The sequence below is a fragment of the Sander lucioperca genome, chromosome 10 (genome assembly GCF_008315115.2).
Source record: "Sander lucioperca isolate FBNREF2018 chromosome 10, SLUC_FBN_1.2, whole genome shotgun sequence".
NCBI classification, from domain to species: domain Eukaryota; kingdom Metazoa; phylum Chordata; class Actinopteri; order Perciformes; family Percidae; genus Sander; species Sander lucioperca.
The window spans coordinates 13,566,689-13,587,990 of record NC_050182.1 but is presented as its reverse complement, the minus strand read 5'-3'; the positions used below and the strand labels follow the sequence as shown (position 1 = coordinate 13,587,990).

Genomic DNA, 21,302 nt, shown 5'->3' with positions numbered 1-21,302 from the left:
CACGTCACGAGGCAGAGGGAAATAATTAAAATTGAAAAAGAAATTACCATTTTCGGCCACAGCAAGGGGTCAATAGGCAGGTGGCGCTCTTTCAACATTTAGACTGCTGCCGAGGGAGACAGTAAAGCACGGTAAAGAAGCGGGCACTATGTGTGAATTCATCCACTTTTTTTTAATCTCCTGGAAAGTAATAATTTATTAGGCTACCCTAATTTTAAACTGTTTAGACATGAAGTGAGGAGTCGGGTCTTATAGAGACAAAGTCAGACAACTGTAAGTCTTCAAACAGACAACGGCAATGACAAAATTAAATTTGTCATTAAAATAGTTTGACGTCAAAGGTTAGTAGCAAGCTGACTTTCAGTCTCATGGCTGACAGACATGCACAGCAACGACGGCTTTGAGATTGGGAGATAGAGAGATGTAGTATCAAATTCTACAGCTCTTTATCAATGCCATCTACGATGCATATTTACGTCCTGTCGCTCCGAGTCTCGCAGCTGCACTGCAACCTACAGATATATAGATGGAATCGAGCTGTATTTAAAGGCCTCCAATGTTGACTGCTCTTCACTGAGGGTGCATACTTCATCTCATAGTCACTGCAGACACTGTTTTCAGATTTTAAATTGCTTTAGTTTTCAAATTATTGGCTTTGATTTCAAGTACATCTCGCTGCAGTCTGCGGGAAGGCGGGGCTTGACATCAAGCCCCGCCCACATCCAAGTCAGTCATTTATTTATTTTTTGCTTACGTCATTCCCCATACGCTCTAATGGACCAAGACCGTTCTCTTAATACATCCATGACCAAGACAGCCTGGTAGAATTTTTTTACTATGAAGAAAATTATTTGGATAAATGACATGTTTTTTATTTTGAATCTTTTAATTTTATTTGAAAATTTTATATCTATAAATGTAAATGATCTGAAAGAAAACCGAATAGGCTAGTCACCAATTTAAAAATGACATGAAATTATATTTTAAAACCTTAAAAAAGGACTGACAAATAAGAAAGCCATCCGGACTCTGAACATTTACAATGCCTTACAACCTCTTTAATGTAAATTTAATGCGCCCCTTTTTCGTGTATGTATGTATGCATTTAATGTTTTCAATGTGTTTATGGATCTGTACTTGAATAATAAAGTTTTTTGAAGACAAAAAAAAAAAAAAAAAAGACAGCCTGGTAGCGAAGCTGATAGATCCTCTTGATTCACATTAGATAGAAACTGATGATGTAGGCTAAACAAACGATATTTCATGCAACAGTGAAGTTTTCATGAGTTACTACTGATTTCTGATTTTGAAATGATATCCAAATTTGAAAAATGGGTCATTTTAAACCTTGTTAATATTGATGACAATGTGTTCAAACGGAAAACGAGCCATATTTAATTTAATTTAGCCCTTAAAAGTAGAATGGTGTGTTGTTTCGTTATGGACTTTCATATTAACAGCAAGAATTCAGTCACAACCAAATGTACAAAGGGGCGATTTTGCTTTAACAATTAACAGGTGAACCAGAAGCATACAGGTGAAACTCGAAAAATTTGAATATTGTGCAAAAGTTCATTTATTTCAGTAATTCAACTTAAAAGGTAAAACTAATTATATAGACTTATTACATGCAAAGCGAGATATTTCAAGCCTGTATTTGTTATCATTTTGATGATTATGGCTTACAGTTTATGAAAACCCTCAGAAAATTTGAATATTGTGAAAAGGTTCAATATTTTAGGCTCAAAGTGTCCCACTCTAATCACCATCATGCCAGATGCTCCTCGGATATTACCTGCACAGTAACACACCTGATCTAAGTATTTCAAAAGGTCGAACACACATACAGATGTTTAGATATAGTAAAATCGCTACGTGATTACCGTTATATCCGAGGGTTGAAGTTGCATTTTAACAGCAGTGCAAGTTGCTGCTGTGGTTTAGCTGAAGCTAACGCAGCCTGAGCTTTCACGTTACAATATAAAAGGTGTTGACCGTTGACTTAGCTAGCACGCAAACAGTTCATTTACATGTCTACGAGCATGTTAGCAAACTACACCAAAAGACAAATACTGAGGAATATTGATAGAAAGCAGGGGAAACTAGTAGGCTACTTCCATACTTTTTAGCATTGGCTAATTAGCAACCTGCCTTCCATCAGATGTAGCTTCCGAGCTAGCTAGCAGCTAGCCCCAGAAGCTCATGAAAACAAGGCTTTCACCGGAGCAGTCTTACGCTATTTCCGAACCACTCTTTTCGTTTCAAAGTCGGAAATCAAAAGAACGAAAAAGTACACGGGCCCAATTTACAGTTCACTGTTGTTGCATGAAATGTCGTTTGTGTTTAGCTTACATCAGTTTCTGTCATCTAATGTGAAACAAGAGGATATGAGGTTTGCTACCGTCTTGGTCCGTTCGAGCCATAGACTGTATGGTTCGAGCGTATGGGGAGACGACGTAGGTAAAATGACTGACTTGGATGTGGGCGGGGCTTGATGTCAAGCCCCGCTTCCCGCAGACTGCAGCGAGATGCTCCTCTTTGATTTGGCTGAGGATGCCCATTGGAATTGTGGGTAACGCTTGATACATTCCATGTAAAATTAATGTATACGAATTCTCATGACTCATCCATAAAATAGGAACTTTAATCAGGTATATGGTCATGGTGAGTTGGGCTCTAAGCTAAATCACATTTCCTCTAGCCACGGTTGCCACTCTAGTACTTTTTCAGTTATTTTGTCTGCTAAAAATACGAGCCCATTAGATTGTGTTGTCGTTTTGTTATTTTTTAATGTGGCCTCTACTTGCTTAGAATCGAACCCTCATCAGCGCCATGAGTGTATATATCTATGGCCATGAGGCAGGGAGAAATAGGCTGCATTACTATTTTCGGCCACAGCGAGGTGTCAATGGGCAGGTGGCGCTCTTTCACAATGACTCACAGATCTGTATGAAGGTAAATATGGTGCAAAAAGGGAGAGCTTGTAGAATACAATGTGAGAACTTGCAGAACAAAAAATCTGAACTTGTATGTTAAAATTTGCACTTGTAAAAATTTTATTTGCACTTGTAAAAATAAAATTTGCACTTGTAAAAAATATTCACACACCTGTGATCTGAATTTGAAGTCATACAAAGAAAAAAAACATGAGAGCTTGTAAAAAAAATCTGAACTTGTAAGTTGAAATTTGCACTTGTAGAAAATGTTCACACACCTGTATTCTGAATGTGAAGTTACAGAAAAAATATTCACAAATGTGTAGATTGATATTTACATGAACACAATGACAGCTGCAAACTTATAATGCAACATTTACTCGTATACTTTTTTTTTACTGGTTCATTTTCCATCACAACCACAACTCAGTGATTACAACCTCTCGAATCTGTCACTGCAACTTCACATATGTGCTCTCTCGCATCACAAAGTGGCCAATCTGCGCACCTCGACTTTCACAACACTCTTGACGATACATTTGGTGCAAAACTAATTTGTACCTGTGGACTTAGGCTGTGGAGCTCTGAGCTAACAGAACGGGAAAAGCCTTCTTATATACAGTCTATGGGAAAAGCAGGGTTTCTATCGCCAGATGAGGGACAACTCTGTGCGGCTTATTTATGTAGCATGGAAACTTGGTGGAATAGCATGCTAGCGTTAGCTAACTAGCAGCCAGCCCGCTTCTGAATACCTTTTGTCTAAACATTTTTAACAGTCAAACTAAAACACTGGCGGTGAGCTCCACGGCCTGCAGCCGCAGACGGACCGTCATCAGTGGGTAACAGGTGCCAAGTTTCGCATCCCTGCCGAGAATTGCATCCACTAGGGAAAATAATGATTTTATAAGGCAATGTACTGTTTAAAAACTAGGCAATATAGTAAATCTCTCTGTCATGTTCATCAATAATGATTAGGATTTTAGAAGGTTTAGAGAGACATCAATGTTTTATCAGACTCTGTAGTAGCATTTCCTTGCTACTTAGATGCAATTTTCGGCAGCAATGAATTCTGCAGAAATTATTGTTTCTGCCCAAGCGGGTGCAATTCTTAGCAGGGATGCACAACATCAGCAAAGCAAGCTCTGGTCATGGCCGGGGGATGGGCCGCTGCTACCGAATGTGGGGCTCTCCGTGTCCCGCTGGAGCTCCGACTGCAGGTCGAGGTCGGCAGCGAAGCTTTCTGGCAAAAGCAGTGTTGCTACGCTGTTCGATCCCCACTGATGACGGTCCGTCTGCGGCTGCAGGCCGTGGAGCTCACCGCCAGTGTTTTAGTTTGACTGTTAAAAAGTGTTTAGATAATTAAAAGGTATTTATTTAGAAGCGGGCTGGCTGCTAGTTAGCAAGCTAACGCTAGCATTCTATTCCACCAAGTTTCCATGCTACATAAATAAGCCGGACAGAGTTGTCCCTCATCTGGCGATAGAAACCCTGCTTTTCCCATAGACTGTATATAAGAAGGCTTTTCCCGTTCTGTTAGCTCAGAGCTCCACAGCCTAAGTCCACAGGTACAAATTAGTTTTGCACCAAATGTATCGTCAAGAGTGTTGTGAAAGTCGAGGTGCGCAGATTGGCCACTTTGTGATGCGAGAGAGCACATATGTGAAGTTGCAGTGACAGATTCGAGAGGTTGTAATCACTGAGTTGTGGTTGTGATGGTAAATGAACCAGAGTAAAAAAAAAAGTATACGAGTAAATGTTGCATTATAAGTTTGCAGCTGTCATTGTGTTCATGTAAATATCAATATACACATTTGTGAATATTTTTTCTGTAACTTCACATTCAGAATACAGGTGTGTGAACATTTTCTACAAGTGCAAATTTCAACTTACAAGTTCAGATTTTTTTTACAAGCTCTCATGTTTTTTTTCTTTGTATGACTTCAAATTCAGATCACATGTGTGTGAATATTTTTTACAAGTGCAAATTTTATTTTTACAAGTGCAAATTAAATTTTTACAAGTGCAAATTTTAACATACAAGTTCAGATTTTTTGTTCTGCAAGTTCTCACATTGTATTCTACAAGCTCTCCCTTTTTGCACCATATTTACCTTCATAGATCTGATACTACTCCTGGAGCCTCATCGTTTACAGTTTTTTTTTTTTTACATCTGCTTACACACGTTATCAAAACTATCTCTCCGTTTTTCAAAACTCTGTTGTTATTGTTATTGAGTAGCATATAAGATGGTATTTATTTATTTAATTCTTTATTTAAAACGGGTAGTCTCATTAAGATCAGAGATATCTTTTTCAAGAGAGACCTGTTCATAAATAAACATAGCCTACACTTTAAGCATAGAGAGACGCACAGATAATTCACAGAAACACAATCATACATTTTTACAATTAAGAAAAGCATTTACAAGTGTGATTGCAAATGCAGTACTGTACAACCTTTTGAAATGTTCAAGTGAAATGAATGCAACTTCATGTTTTTTGGAGCTCATTCCATTTGTGTGCAGCATAGTATTGAACCCACTTTTCCAAGTTCAGTGTGAACAAAAGGTACACCTAACGTTAAATGATATGATTTGATACATAGGGGCTTGATAGCTAGGCCTATACTGTACCAATATCTAATATATAAAACGTGTTTGATAAATTTGACCATATACTGTTAGTACATCCCCCCTTAAATGAGACATTTATTTAGGGTCGCCTCTGAAACTCCATACAGGATGGAAAGACAGTGAACCTTCACAGTAAAGTTAGAGTGCAGGTTTAACTGAAGGTTTTACAGACTTTTAACACTCCCAATTCTGCTTAAGTAAAATACCCCAACACCACAGTAGAAGGAACTCACAATCAGCCACCTAAAATAACAATAATAATGACAAACACATGTTGACCTGGTTAATATCTGGTCTTTGAAATAAGTTCTAGGCCATACCAAAACAAAATGATACATGGTATATATATTGCACATTTGCATCTTAAAAGTGGAACTTGAGTCTAATGGGTTGTTGTTTCTTCTTATTTGACTCGTTCGCAACTTTCGTGTGGTTACTTTTTGCGACATGCTTTTCTTCTCTTCCTTTCTTCCTCTTATTTGTTTGAATTGTTTATCTGTCTTTATAGCACTTGATGATTTGGAGCAGAGGCCGAGAAAAGCAAGTTGCGTGACAGAATAATGACGGTGTCATCAAGAATGGGAAATATTTTATGACCTTTGACCTGAAATTGAAACGTTTTGATGAGTTAATTGATCTCCCTACATTTTTATTTATAATTCAACAAAGATACATTAGGAGCAATATTGTTATTCTTCTAATTGACTTACATATGTTTTCTTCTTTTAATGTAGATCTCAACCAGCAGTGTTGATCTAAGCATTGCTATCACATATCACATAACTGTGCATTGTTTGAGGAAGTGACACAGTGTCCTCTCGTCACCTCTTGTGCAGACGGGCCAGGACTTCCTCAGAAAACTTTCCTCTGCGCTGAGTGGGCTAAACACACATCAGAGGAGGTCACAGGTTTCCAGGGGGGCCCTTCTGGTTGGTGACACACTGTGGCCATGGATTATTCCGTTATTTAAGTATATCAGGCCTTTAAAAACAAGTTGGATCATAAGTTTTAATGAGTTACAACGCTGTTCTAATAGCAGCGAATACTGTAAAGCAGCGTTATTGACGATTAACTTCACAGTTAACACTATATTTATGTCAAACTGTTTGACTGAGTCCTCTAATAAATAATATTCATAAAAATACACCATTACATGTGTAAATCTCCTATTTGTCTTTGGGGTGATGTGACTTTCAATAAAAATGACAAAAGTCAGGAACTTTGAGATAACATCTGTTTTCACTCCCTTCATCTTGGGAAAAAACAACACCTTTATCTTTGCCTCATTTGTTCCATAAATGGGACATCACTACCTGTCTTTCTACGTGAATGTTATGATTTATGTACAACAGGATGCTTTAAAAAGATTGAACACTATCACAGGTTTGTGGGAATGTGACCTAGCAAGGGAATGATGATTTAGGGTGACGAAATAAAAGAACAGGTTTTACACATCATTGTTAGTGTCACTGCTAGAATGCTTGCAATTAAAGGCTTACAGGCCATTACTGTGTTTGATATTTAAAAATAATCATAATGACGATGTCACTAGAGCTTATTAAATGTCTCTTTCTCCTGACAACATTTTAGACAAATTGAATAAATGGATAAATGCAAATGACTCTGAAATGACATTTTGTTTATTTTCTGGAGGAGAATCATCCATATACAGTCAAGCACCGTTTGACCTGGAAGCAACCATCCCTGGTGTGTTTAATGTCTACTATACAAATAAGGAGAAACAAAAGAGATCAGTAGAATGCCTCCTCCACATGAGGAACGGGAACACACACAAAATCATTCAACCACTCATCACAGACATTCAATAAAATAGAAACTTTGGCGAGATGAGAAAGCATATCTACTGATCATTTTTTACTAGGAAAGAATATATAAGCTAACTAGCAGTTAAGTTAACAATCTCATCAGGAACATTCCTCAAGTAACGTTAAAAGCGCTGTTGCTCAAACATTAGCGTTCTTTGCCACAATCTCAACAGTATTAACACTGACTTAAACACTATCAAGAGGGATAACAATTCCCGAAAACAAAGCATCATCAGGATCAACAAAAATAAACCCTGTTTTAACAGAAATCAGACTAAAAAGGCTACAATACTGGACGGCTGTCACTGCAGCCCAACAGTTTGTTGTTTTCCATCTCAGGTTTGCAGCATGCATGGTAATTCAGTCCTCTGCTCGTCCATGCGTCCGCCCTGGACCCTCAGGAGCAGGGAGAAGAAGTCCTCATCGTCCATGGGACCAGGAGCCCTGCTGCGCTGATCCTCCAGCCTGCCCTGGGCCTGTGGGTGGAAGGAAAGTGTGAAAATGAATGCCTGGTGTTATGTATAAACTCAAATATTTCCCCACTGAAGTTGGCATGACAATTTTTTTCAAGAAACAAAGCTGACAACAGCTTTTGTTACGATAAAAGCATTTAAGCAAACTAGCTCAGATTGCTTACCTGCGTTGTGAGAATCATATTATACAGGTCCTCTTTGGGCACAGGCACAGGAACTGGCGCAGGCGCAGGCTTTTTCACAAAAGAGAGTTGCTTTATGCTGCCCCTGAAACTTCTTGCTTTTGCTTTTGGTGGTTGAGACTTTTCGAGCTGCGCCCTCTGGTCATCCAGTCGGCGAGCTTGAGCAGTGGCCACGAACTCAAAAAACTCCTCTTTCTGCAGTGAAGTCATGGAGGAAAAGACGACTGTGGAGAAATGAGAGAAAAGAGCTTTGATGGTCAGATGGCAGGAGACTTTGAGTGATCAGTGGTCAAGGAAAGACGTGAAAACATGCTGGTTGCATAAGTTTCAAGACATTCTTGAGTCACAGAGAACGGTTAGTTTCATGTTTAACTTGAGTCTGTATCATTACATGGAAACAAATCAGAAAAGGATTTATTGCCAAGTAAGTAGCAATTATGAGGAATTTGCCTTGGTTGTTGGTGCATACATAAACAGATTTAACATTAATGTGAAATAAACAAAAAATTATATGTATGTGTTATTGGTTTCTGTATTTATTTTTTAACATTAAAGGTATAGTGCATAGTTTCTGTCGCCCCCATGAGGAATTCTAAGTAACGACAACAACACTGTCTGCGCATCCACATGATACAAGCCTTCACCCCAACCCCTCCTCTACGCAGTTGCTACGTAGCCAAGGAGGACACGGAGGATTAAAAAAAAACATGATGAACTCTTCAGAAGAGGTCATTATCTTTACTTGAGTTTCTGCGCACAAGTCACCGGGCGACACCATTTTCTGAACATAGCCATACTGAGAAATACAGAGAGATTTGTGTGGAGCTGGTAGTCTTAATTACTGTTATTAAAGGTCCCATGGCATGAAAATTTCACTTTATGAGGTTTTTTAACATTAATGTGAGTTTCCCTAGCCTGTCTATGGTCCCCCAGTGGCTAGAAATGGTGATAGATGTAAACCAAGCTCTGGGTATCCTGCTCTGCCTTTGAGAAAATGAAAGCTCAGATGGGCCGATCTGGAATCTGCTCCTTATGACGTCATAAGGAGCAAGGTTACCTCCCCTTTCTCTGCTTTGCCCGCCCAGAGAATTTGGCCCACCCATGAGAAAGACAGACATCATGGCTTGAAAACAAGCGAAGCATGGCAGTTGGTCAAGGCCACACCCCCACCCTCCACCTTGCCCCCCCCCTCTCCTCCTCAATAGCATTTAAAGCTACAGACACAGAAATGGCACATCCTAAGTTAAGCTCATTGTGGGACTGGCTCTAGTGGCTGTAATTCTGCACCAGGGCTGAATTTCGGGAAAGAGACTTCAGATACAGTATTAGGGGGACCACTAAGGCTTATAAAAAAAAAAGCATCCAAAAAGCAGCATGTCATAGGACCTTTAATGGGGCAGTGGTGGCCTAAAGGTTAGAGACACGAGCATGTGACCGGGAGGTCGTCGGTTCAATCGCCAGACCGACAGGATAAAATCTGGGTGGGGAAAGTGAAAGAGTAGCGCTTGTCCCTCCCTCATTACCACCACTGAGGTGCCCTTGAGCAAGGCCCTTAACCTGCAACCGCTCCAGTGGAGCTGCTCAGTGGCCAGCAGATCAGACTGTGGTTGTACTGGGCAGCTTCCAGGTATGGATGTGTGCAACTGTGTGAATGTGATCAGGGCGTTCCTGCAAAAGAGAGGCTTCCTCTCAGTGAACCTTCCCTGAATAAAATAAAGGTAAAAAAAAACAACTGATTTGGCAATGGCTTGAATGTAACAGACGTTCATTATTATAAAAAAGTTACGCACTAAAGCTTTAAGAAAAAAGAGGCTGTATGGATTAGTGCAGGATATGCATAAATGTTGAGGGATGTATAAAAGTTCAGGATATATAGAATGTGCAGAGAACAGGTACTGTATATGGTCCAGGATTAAGGGCAGGATTGCAACAGCTGCACCAGTTTCGTCACATAAACACTATAAAACAGAGAAGAGCTTTTCAAAGCGCTCCCACCTCTGTTGGCCGGCTTGGTGGTGTTGGGCTCAGAGTGGCACCTCCTTCTCCTCATCCCACTCTCTAGCCTGAAGGAGCAGCGCTGGTCATTGAGCCGTCTCCCTTCCTGAAGGGTGCAGAGAAGCTCATACAGTGTGTCTGGGAAGTCATGGGTTAACCGGTGTGCCTGAGAAAACGAGGGTAGGTGGCAGAAAAAGAATAAAGGAGGGAAAAAAAGATTGCTCAGTGAGTGGCACAGACAGTTTTTTGGCACAGCAAAAGAATTCACTTGACTCCTACGTACACCCACATGCTCTGTAACAAAATGATGCCTGCTGTTTTTCCACCATGACATTGTTTTTCTTGTAGAGTACATGGTAGCTGGTTGGTAAAGTCAAGAACAATACAAACACCTACTTACAGATATGATAATCTAAAGGTAATCCCAGGGCATATGACAAAGCCAAAGCAAAATAACAACAGTCCACAAACCTTTTTTGAATCCTCTTCTTGGCTTTGTGTCCCTTCAGGTTGTTGCTCAGATAAATTGAACCTCTCAATGTCCACTACAGGGTCATTTTCTGTCACCTTTTCATCCTCTGTGTCACTGGCTTTCTCAGGTTTTTCATTAATCCTCATTATCTCATGTGGCTGCCCTTCACTCTCACTGTCCTCTCTGTTTAGTCCATCATTCAGGTTCTCAGCTTTCTCTGGTTTGTCCTCATTCACAACAACCTCTCCTGTCTGGTCGTCCTCTGCGTTGGTTTGTTGTTTTTCTGGGTTGGGCTCTTTTAAATACACTTTACTTGCTATACCTTCTTCATGCTTGTTCTCTCCTTTATGTTCCTCTTCCTTTTTCAGAGCCATCTCTCCGCTGCAGCTCTGTATGATGACAAGTGAACTGCTCGTTGCCTCAGTCATGTCTCCCTCTTCTGTGATGACGAGACGTTCCAGCAGCCCCTCTTCAGCCATTTCAACTTTATTCTCTGTGTAGTCCATTATCTCAATTGCAACCCCTGATAAGAAGATACACAGAAACAGGGGTTAGGTCAAAGATCATAGGACAAAGGCTTTAATTGGTATACTTCAAACATTACATTTATCAACCCTGAAGTAACTTGGATTAGACATGAGAACTGCTCGAGAGCAGCTGTGTCTTTCTCTTACAAAGAAATGTATGAGAAACCAGTTTGGCAGGTTCTAGCCTGTTGACTATTAGTTGAGAAGTTGACAAAACCAACAGTAGATCATATACTCCTGTATAACTTACTGTTTGACAACATGATCATAACAACTTCCGGTTGCTGTGTTTACCATAAAGTACATGTAAATTCAGTGCTTTCATTCTTACCTTTTTTTAAAACTTTGTCTCTTCAAAGCATCATCTCTTGAAGTCACCACAGACGGAACACAGCATGTTTGGCTTGTCACTTGCTTTGTCAATATCTTTTTGAAGAAAAAAACCCTGCAATAAAGAGTTTCACATGCCGATGTAACACGCTCTCGCCCTTTCTGTCTGCCTTGCTACCTTCTCTCTCGTCTCCTCTCTTCCTGTTCCTCTTACCACAGCCCACCCTTATTTATTTAGCCTGCATTTGACAAGTTATGCTATTGAGAAATATCACAGTCAAAAGCAGAAGGACTGGTCATGCATTTGGTTAGGTCTAGGTATGGTCCAAAGAAAATGTTCTCATCATTTGAGATAAACTTAAAGTTGTCAAAGCAGCTATATGCAGCTGCTGCTTTAACTGCTGCTCATTTGATTGTGGCATACCCAACTGCAACATGTTGAAACAGGCGCACAGTTCTTCTGACACTGATGTGGTTTTGGCACACATCCTGTTGACTTGCAGCTAAAACGAGAAGTAGAGTCAGACAAGTGAGAGAAGCTGCCTAGGCTGCCTAAGTAAGATCATGACGTTAAACCAGAGACATTAAAAAGCAGTTTCTTTAATCTGAATGTGTCTCTGCTGTTGCTTGAAACTAACTAGGATGAAAATAAAGCACATAATCTCCGTTTTATTTAGTTAGATCTCATTTATTAGTTACTGTATTCCCTGACACACACACACACACACACACACACACACACACACACACACACACACACACACACACACACACACACACACACACACACACACACACACACACTTAACTTCTGCTTTCTGAAAATGCAGGTAGTGCAGATGTTTTGCTGTTGTGGTTACATTTTACCCAGCAGTGTTAGCTAACTCTGCTGCCTCAGAAAAGCACTGTCGATCACATGCTGTAGTGTGTTGTCATGGCTTGTACATTTTCCTATCACTCGCTAGGGGACCCTACTTTGTGCGATGCCTCGTATCAGCCTGTGTTGTTTTGTGTCTGTGAGCACAGTTGGGCAGCAGTCGTCGCCACTGTGCGTCGCTGAAGATGTTGCAGCAGCAGCCTCTGACTGGCAACGGGCCCTCCAACGGCCGGGGACTCGGCATGAGTGGCCACCCCGGGATGCATGCGCTTAACTCGGTTCACCATCCTTCCCAGCGTCGGTCTGACGGAGGGGACTCGGGCCTCGAGGGCACAGAAAACGGACATGAAAACCGCAGAGATATTGGTGACATACTGCAGCAAATAATGACCATCACCGACCAAAGTTTGGACGAGGCACAAGCAAAGTTAGTGTTAACTTTGATTGTTTTTATTTTTCAGCTCTGCAGCTGTTTTTTTGTTAGTTTCCGCTTTGTCGACTCAGACAAAGTTCCCAGAACTTCAATCTATTGTTTAGATTATTTAGCCAGTAGCTAGATAACTAATTTGAAAATGATAGCTAACGAATACAACGTTGCTTTTTTTAGCCAATGCTAATTGTTTATTTGCTGTCGTTTACAAACACATAGCTGTCTTTTAGCAGCGATGTTCGTAAACGTAACGTTAGCCATTGTTAGCCGTTAGCTTGCTAGGCTGCGTTAACCAAGGCTAACTAGCTAGCTAAGGCTACAATATGTAGCTAACGTTAGCGCTAATGTAAACGTTAAAACTGTATTATCCTGCCCACGTTGAGGCGCTATTATATGGTTACCAAAGTAAAATACGACCGAACATAAAGGCTATCGTATACAGATAGTTTATCAGTGTTACCTCCTTAGCCTTTAGCTCGTCAGAAGCTAACGTTTGCTAAATTAGCCACGGTAGCTAGCTAACGTAGTTGGTCAGTCACTTAATTTGTGTTTTTGTTTTGGTCAATTTGCATCTCGTCACCCTACGATGCTAACGTTAGCTACGTTCTTTTCCTTATGCACAGGAAACATGCACTCAACTGCCACCGAATGAAACCTGCATTATTCAGCGTCCTTTGCGAGATCAAGGAAAAAACCGGTAACGTTATTTAAAATAGTTTTGATGTTGTCAGTGTCAATCATCATGCAATGACACCATCAATGATTGTCTTCACACTCACACAGAAACTGCATAGCTGTATGTCTTTAAGGTCGTTTTTATTTTATAAATATAACATAACACTCTTGACGAAGGTCCAGAGGGACCAAAACATTAGTAGTATCAATACATTGTGATGCTGAGGCTGAACAAAAGCAGTGCTCTTCTCAAGAATTATTTTTGAAAAATTAAAGAAAAAAAAAACCCCACACACAAAACAGTATTGACACACACGTGACATCAAATGAGGATGAGGAAGGATGGTCCTCTGTAAACAAACTCTTTTCTTACCTACTCAGTTAAAACAGAAGGCCAGTCAGCCATTTGTGATACATTGCATCCCAGCAATGTGCTGAGGTTTAGGGGACAGGTACACTTGATGCTGTATTGCTGTGCTTGTCTGAGGTGGAGGGGACAGGAGTGCTTGATTCTACATGACTGGGCTGTGCTGAGATGGAGGGGAAAGGGGAAACTGATGCTGCATCGCTGGGCTTGTTTGAGGGAAAGGGGACAGGAGAACTTGAAGCTGCAGGTGGCTCAGGATTTGCAGGAGTAGCTAGTATTAACTTATTTATAAAATGTAACCTAGGAAATAGGGCCTTTTTAATATAGGCTATGTAGTTATGTTGTTGTGTGGACTTTGGGGCGCTCATGGCGCCCCTGGCATTCGCCTATACTACCTATGCAACCCTGATTGCAGCGTTATCAGACTGTGTTGACAGTGTGTCATCAGAAGCCAATAAAATCATCAATAATCAACACATGCATATCAGGAATTTGACTCTGGCTGTAAGTAACTCAATATTTTTTTACTTTCATTGTCAAAAACAAATGTAAAGGAAGATAAATGAAACAAGACAGCTATTATATAAAATGCTATTTGGTATAAAAATGGAGGCAACAGCAGCTAGACAAAGATACATACAATCCCTATAGGGCAGTTCTATACATGTTACTGGTTGCTGGTTGGTTTGATAACTGTACAGTACTTGCAACAGTTTGTTACTGAAAGATAAGAGGGTGGTGGGTAATGCTCCTAGATCTCTTCATTTATGCTATAGAAGATTATTTAAAAGGTATCCTTTGTTAAACAAAGCAAGCCATTTTTTAAAGGCAAACATAAAAATAAAAAAAACCCTGCAAAGACACTGTTAAAGGTTGCAGCCATATTTGCTTTCAGTCCAGCGATATTGCCCTGCACTCAGCCCCGAAAAGGATGTTCAGATGTGGGTAATAAATCAATATTGTGATTAAACAGTATATGAGAGTGATGCACACAACAAGTAGATGGCACATAGAGTAATGACTTGTCCACTCCTAAAACAGTCCATCTGTGTTTTTATTGGCTGACCTGTACCAAAACAGGAAATGCATGCATGAATTCATCAGTTGTTGGACAGGCTTCAGTTGAAGTCATTGGGAGATGGAGAAAATATTCACAGGACAGAAGTGTGATGTGACTGTACTGTAACACAACTTAACACAAATCCATACAGTCTTCTGTTGATATTTCACCCACAAAACCAGTTGACATTTTTTCTTATTGACAGGCTTGTCAATGAGAAACGCCCAGGAAGACGAGCCTCAGGACCCTCAGCTGGTGCGCTTGGACAACATGCTGCTGGCAGAGGGTGTGGCGGGGCCGGAAAAGGGTGGCGGGGCTGCTGCCGCTGTGTCTGCTGCCACCAGCTCGGGAGGGATGTCACCTGACAGCTCGCTCGAGCACTCCGACTACAAAAGCAAGTTGAGCCAGATTCGCAGTATCTACCACACTGAGCTGGAGAAGTATGAGCAGGTACCGTGTCGCAACAGGAGACGAGCGCTGACATTGCCCGTACACGCTTGCCTGTACTAAAGCTGCTCGCCAGAAGCGTAATCCATTGGCATGTTAGGTCTAGAGTTCAGTCACAAAACATTTCTTTGCCAGGAATACACTTCTGCCCTTATGTTGCTGATCAAAACACACTGAGTATAAGCTTCATATCTCTGTATGAGAAGAGGCATTTTAAAATTATTAGAGTAACACATTTCAATCTACACCAAAGCCCTATTGTCTGCTGTTATTCAAAGGCCCATTTAGATCTGTTGGGAAATCCACTATTGTAATGATACTCATCAGCAACATACAATACATTCTTCCTGCAACATAAATTAAAATCTTCAGTTTTTTAAGTAGACTGTTGAGCATGCTGTAATACAAAAAAGCAACCCTTCTACAGTAAAGTTGTATAGAGCTAAGCTGCTTTTTGGATCATTCAATTTACCAGTGTGACATACCAGTTATGCTAAGACCTTCAGTAATTATGCTTATACATGCTCATACATGCTTACTGACAAGAACAGTAATACTAACCTGCTAATTTTCAGGATATTTTATTGTCTCAATTTTCTTCTCTACAAAAACTGAAAACTAAATGCCATGTTGTAAAATTCAAAATAGGCTTTTGATTAATCATATCACCCTAACATGAAAACAACATAACACATTGCTTCATTGCTTTGCGCATGTCTGTCCTTCACTGTCCGTCGTTTATGTGTCGCCTACCCAGGCGTGTACCGAGTTCACCACCCATGTGATGAACCTGCTGAGGGAGCAGTCGCGTACACGGCCCGTGACTCCGCGGGAGATTGAGCGCATGGTCGGCATCATCCACCGCAAATTCAGCACGATCCAGACCCAGCTGAAGCAGAGCACATGCGAGGCAGTCATGATCCTGAGGTCCCGCTTTCTTGATGCCAGGTAGGCGTGTGTGGTTGTTTTCTTTTTTTTTTAATGGAATACTGCACTGAAAATCTATCTTTTCAGTATCAAGAGCCTCTTTCCGACCAAGTAGTTACAGGAACGTAGTTATAGGAATAGTCCACTTCTAAACATTAGCTGCTTTCCGACCGGAAGGATTTTTGCAGTTCCTAGAACACAAAATTCCTAGAACCCTTTTTTTCTCGTGTTCCGACTGGACCAATTTGGGGATTTTTAAGTCCCTCTGGCCGCAGTTCCTGTAACTCTTTCCGCTCCTACTTCAGGGCAGGGTCTTTTCTCTTTTCCCTTTTCAGCATATGAACCTAGGTCAACGAGGGTCGGGTTTCTGATACAGACAGACCAACAACGGAACAATTTTCGCCATCTTATTCAACGTTTTAGGAAATTAACTGTTTAGATTTCAAATATAGGCAGTCTTGCGAAAATTGATGCTGAATTGACAATTTGCTTCAAAGTTTTCAAAGTTGAGAAGCTCCATGAAGTGAGGCGACAGCCAGCAGGCGCCTGCCCCGGCCGCTAGCTCGTAGCTCGGCCATGACTGGCTCAGAGACCCCGCTGTAAGCTGGAGGTCTCTCAGACCGCTCTCGTAAATAAGAGGCTTTTATTTCGCCGTTGACGGTTCGTTTGTTTAAATATCACAACACATGTCCATCATAAGATTAACGGGAACCTGTGGTTAACTGTCTTTTCGGAGTTAAACTTCACAAGCGTGTCCTGCGGCTTGCCAGCTGTCACACACACACACGTCCACAACGCAGCAGGCAGAGGCGGGAGAGAGAGAGATACCCGTTTCTCTTCGGGAGACTTGTTTAAATTATGACAAATATGCTATATACATTAGATTTAGTATTTGATTCCTACCTTTCCTGGTGTATTTGTTTTCTGATTTTAACGCTATATAAAGACTGTTGCCGTGCTTGCATCACTCCCTTACCCCTCCTACCAGTCCCTATGGCCACTTGGCCAGTGCGAATGCAATTGGAAAAAAACGGTTTTGGGGGAGAGTAGTTAGTAGATCTGTTTTAGAAGTGGACTTTTCCTATAACTATGTTCCTGAACTGTGGCCAGAGGAACTTAATAATCCCCAAATTGGTCCAGTCAGAACAGGAGAAAAAAAGGGTTCTAGGAACTGCAAAAATCCCAAATGTTTTAGTTTCAACCAAAAATTGAGAGAAAATAATTGCTCTGGGCTAATAGCAGTAATATGCAGCTATGCTAATGCCCCTTTTTCAGAATTAATTTTATGTAAATTTTATGTTTTATGTTTGCACCTTTTTATGCATATTTCTAGGTGGAATATATTAACTTTTTATAAGCGTATTCTACCAACAGCATGTTTATATAACCCGTAGCCATTCAGACCTGTACAGTATGTTTGAGTTTACAGAATGGGACAAGGGACCCCTAACCACATCTTAGACTATAAATAGTAGCTGTGTAAAAATGTACTAACAAAGAAAAAAATCAGTTGTTTTTTTCCCCCAATACTTATCACCTGTTCGTGTCTCATCAGGCGCAAAAGGCGCAACTTCAGCAAACAGGCCACAGAGGGCCTGAATGAGTATTTCTACTCCCACCTGTCCAACCCTTACCCCAGTGAAGAAGCCAAAGAGGAACTTGCCAAACAGTGTGGAATCACCGTCTCTCAGGTAAACAACTGACTGTACTTTTAGGAACAAGCAGCAATGGAAAGGTTGAGGGGTTTTGATGTTCTAATAACATATAATACGCTGTGTGTATTTGAGGTACTGTATAGTGTCGGTGAACAAATAAAGTAGCAGTTTTTCTGTATTCACGCTTAAAGACACAGTTTTTAACTCTTGCTTAAGCATTTATATTTATTTATATTGAATCTACTGCTCAGGGTTGAACAATTAAACACTAAAATGTGTTCATTTTAATCAAATCTTTCAAAGAGTGTACACTGACCTTTTTAGTCTTTCTTTTTTTTTCCTGCCAGGTCTCTAACTGGTTTGGCAACAAGAGAATCCGCTACAAGAAAAATATTGGCAAGTTCCAAGAAGAGGCCAACCTTTATGCCATGAAGACAGCCTTAGGGGGCCCACAGGGCAACGACTCCCCGCACACTCCCAACTCCACAGGTACCAAAAGACACGCAAAGTTACAGTATGCAAACTTGCCTTGAGGCAGTTCTGCCCTTCTTTGTCTCTGTCCCTTTTGTCCCTGAACTTGTCATATGGGTTACCTGAACACAATGTATAACCTGAGGCTCAGGAAATTAAAAATGTTTGGCGCTGTCAGGCATTGAGGAAATGCATATTCAACAGACAATTTTGCAGTTATAACAGTAATGCCAGTTTTGGTGTCTGTTTCGGAACTGGTGTGCTGCGCAATTATTTGCTTGATGTTTCCCCCTTTTTTTTTTCTTTTTTTTTTAACAGCATTGTTTTTTTAGTAACTTTCCTGCAAAAAACTTTTCCTGTTTGCTACTGACTTGGATTAGTTGAGGGAGCTAGTGTATGAATCAACATGTGACAGAAGGGCCAGTAAGATACTGTGCACAGGTCACAAATGGAGGCTTGACATAGTAGAGAGCATTTTATCTCAAGTTTTTGCACATTGTAGGATATCCTGACTCTTCACATTTAAAGGCAACATAATACACAATATATAATTCTGTTATACCATTAATAGTATACTCATAGTCTTGCACCCTAAACTGCTACAACAACACTGAAACTGTTACTGAAGTTGCTATCTTGTTTTTGTATTTCTTTAGGATCTGGGTCCTTCTCTCTGTCCGGGTCAGCTGACCTGTTCCTCGGGGTTCCACCTGTGAACGGCGAGCAGTCTGCTTACCAAATGGGAGTGCAGGTACTTTATAACACTCGTAGTTACACACACACTTAAATGATAAGGCTGGTGACATTGCATATGTTTCTTTCTGTCAACCTGCCCCATGAAACATCAAAACCAACAATGAATTACTAACACGTTATATATCTTATTCCTGTGTGTCATATAGCTCCATTGTTGTCCAAAAACTACTAAAAACACACCAATGAGCCACACTGTTGCACTGGGTGACATGTTCATGTCTTCATAATTTTAAACACACTCATTGAGAGACTAACCACATTGTTGGTTTTGGTCTTTTCATGACATTTGTTGAAGTAAGAAAAATATGGAGTAACTCCAGCCTTATGCTTTAAAGAAAACTTTAGAACCAGATCCCATTAGTGTAGCCTAATGTTTTATTTGGAACTGTGCAGAAATACCAGGTTTAAACAGAATTAATAGACATGAATGTTGATTTAAAATGCAAATATGAACGTTATGAATGCATCTTCAAACTATTTGGTACAGCCTTCGTTTTATTGTGATGAATTTATCTAACTCAAATAAGTTTCAAGCCTTTTGGAATTTATTTTCACACATGAACCGTGACAGTAGCTCCTCAGAAAATACGAAATCAATCCAACCCATCTTGAGATTGTGTAGAAGAATAGTTGGCAGTAATGTTAAGTATGCACCTTTTGTTGGTTGAGGTGCTAAAAACAACAGGATGTGCTGAAAAAATGACACAATGACTAAAGTGCAGTGTTGCCCTCTGACACATTTTGTTTCTTTATTTTTCTCTCGATTTCTCAGGCTAACGGGAACTGGCATGGTCGAAACTCGCCCCCGTCCGGCGCTTCGCCCCACAGCGACCACTCGGAAAACTCTGACTGATGGCCCTGCCCCGCTGGCACGGAACGACAGCAACGGAAAGATTGATGACGGAAAAGACAGAAAGAATGATATCACACTTCCCATGTGGCTGCAGTTGCTTTTGTATGTTTGTTGGGTTTGATTATTTTAAATGTACATTGTATTTTTTTTTCTTCTTTTTCTTACTGCTCAGCGCGGGTCATTATTATGTTTGATTGATTAGCTGAGTGCACGGATGGTAGAGTGAAAATGTGTGTGTGTGTTGTGTGCATGCACGTGTGTTTTTATTATCATGGTTGTAGGGTTTGTTTTCCACTACTTTTGACATGTTACTGAGGTGTGTGTTTGTGGTTGGGAATGGGAGGGTGGGGACAGCATTATCATTGTTTTTAAGCACACTATATCATTATTAATATTATTGCTGTTTTATTATTAGTGCTACAACTATTTTAATTTTAACAGCTCAGAAAGAGGATGCATTTAGTGAATGAGAGAACAATAGAGAAATATCCAAAGATTTTGTGCGTTTGTTTCTCTGTTTTGTTTGTTTTTTGTTTTCTACCGGGCTTATGTGTCCCTGTAAAATGAATGAGGCGTGTGTGAGTCCATATCAGTGGTTTGAATGAGTATCAACAGTGCTGTCTTTTTTTCTGTACAGTGAAACACCTGTATTCTCTCTACCTCTTTTACAATAAAGACTCTCTGTATTCACAACAGATGTATGTATGAGTCAAGTGGTCAAAAGTCCTGGACTATATATAGGGGGCATTATTAAAGGGTTGGTTCACTCACATTACAGAAGACCCCAAATGTTACCTCCCAACTGTATCTAGTCATGCAAGTAGTTTTGGTTTTGTTAGCCCAGTTTTTTTTTACGTTTGCTTCTCTTTATCCCAATACAGTGGAGGTGAATAGAATTAGATTTCTGATGCTCACCGGATAAGCCACAGATCTTGTTGTGAACAGTTTTCTCTGGAAGTACCTTTTATATTGAGGAGGTACATACTAAAAAAACTAGACATGCTATTGTATTGTCCAATGTATTAGTGACTAAAAAATGTTCGGGAATTTGCAACACTGAAGTTTGTTCTGAAGGTATGCTCTGCATAATTACCTTATCTTCCTGCCCCGTCAGATGTAGCAGATCTGTGTCAAAATCTAGTTTCAACATTCATTTTAACATGTACTAAAAGTGCCCATATTATGAAAAAAACACTTTTTCTGGGATTTGGGGTGTTATTTTGTGTCTCTGGTGCTTCCACACACATATAAACTTTGAAAAAAATCCATCCATGCTGTTTAGAGTGAGATACGGTTTCTGAATGTGTCCTGCCTTCAGTCTCTGGGTGAGCTGTTCAAAATCGGCACGGCTTGTGACGTCACAAGCCGAAAGAGCAGGCTAACCGAAACCATTAGCTCGTTAGCATGCTAA

General features: G+C 40.4%; 2 protein-coding genes across 3 annotated transcripts; one reads left to right on the top strand and one right to left on the bottom strand.

The window, feature by feature from the left end:
• Positions 1–7,190: 7,190 nt before the first annotated feature.
• Positions 7,191–11,811, bottom strand: LOC116036034 (G-protein-signaling modulator 2). 2 transcript variants are annotated; one of them, XM_031279445.2, is made up of 5 exons: positions 11,375–11,811; positions 10,516–11,039; positions 10,045–10,210; positions 8,032–8,273; positions 7,191–7,870 (listed from the first exon to the last, which is right to left on the bottom strand). In XM_031279445.2, exons 2-5 carry the CDS (start codon positions 11,020–11,022, stop codon positions 7,730–7,732), a joined length of 1,056 nt encoding a protein of 351 aa, XP_031135305.1. In that variant the 5' UTR covers positions 11,023–11,039; positions 11,375–11,811; the 3' UTR covers positions 7,191–7,729. The 2 variants fall into 2 exon arrangements, with proteins under 2 accessions (XP_031135305.1, XP_031135304.1); XM_031279444.2 differs by having other exon boundaries at positions 10,516–11,041; positions 11,378–11,811.
• A 453-nt stretch (positions 11,812–12,264) lies between these two features.
• On the top strand, positions 12,265–20,586 carry pbx2 (pre-B-cell leukemia homeobox 2). Its single transcript, XM_031279443.2, has 8 exons — positions 12,265–12,677; positions 13,304–13,377; positions 14,988–15,232; positions 15,987–16,177; positions 17,712–17,847; positions 18,159–18,300; positions 18,939–19,033; positions 19,811–20,586. Exons 1-8 carry the CDS (start codon positions 12,436–12,438, stop codon positions 19,889–19,891), a joined length of 1,206 nt encoding a protein of 401 aa, XP_031135303.1. The 5' UTR covers positions 12,265–12,435; the 3' UTR covers positions 19,892–20,586.
• The last annotated feature ends 716 nt before the right edge of the window (positions 20,587–21,302 follow it).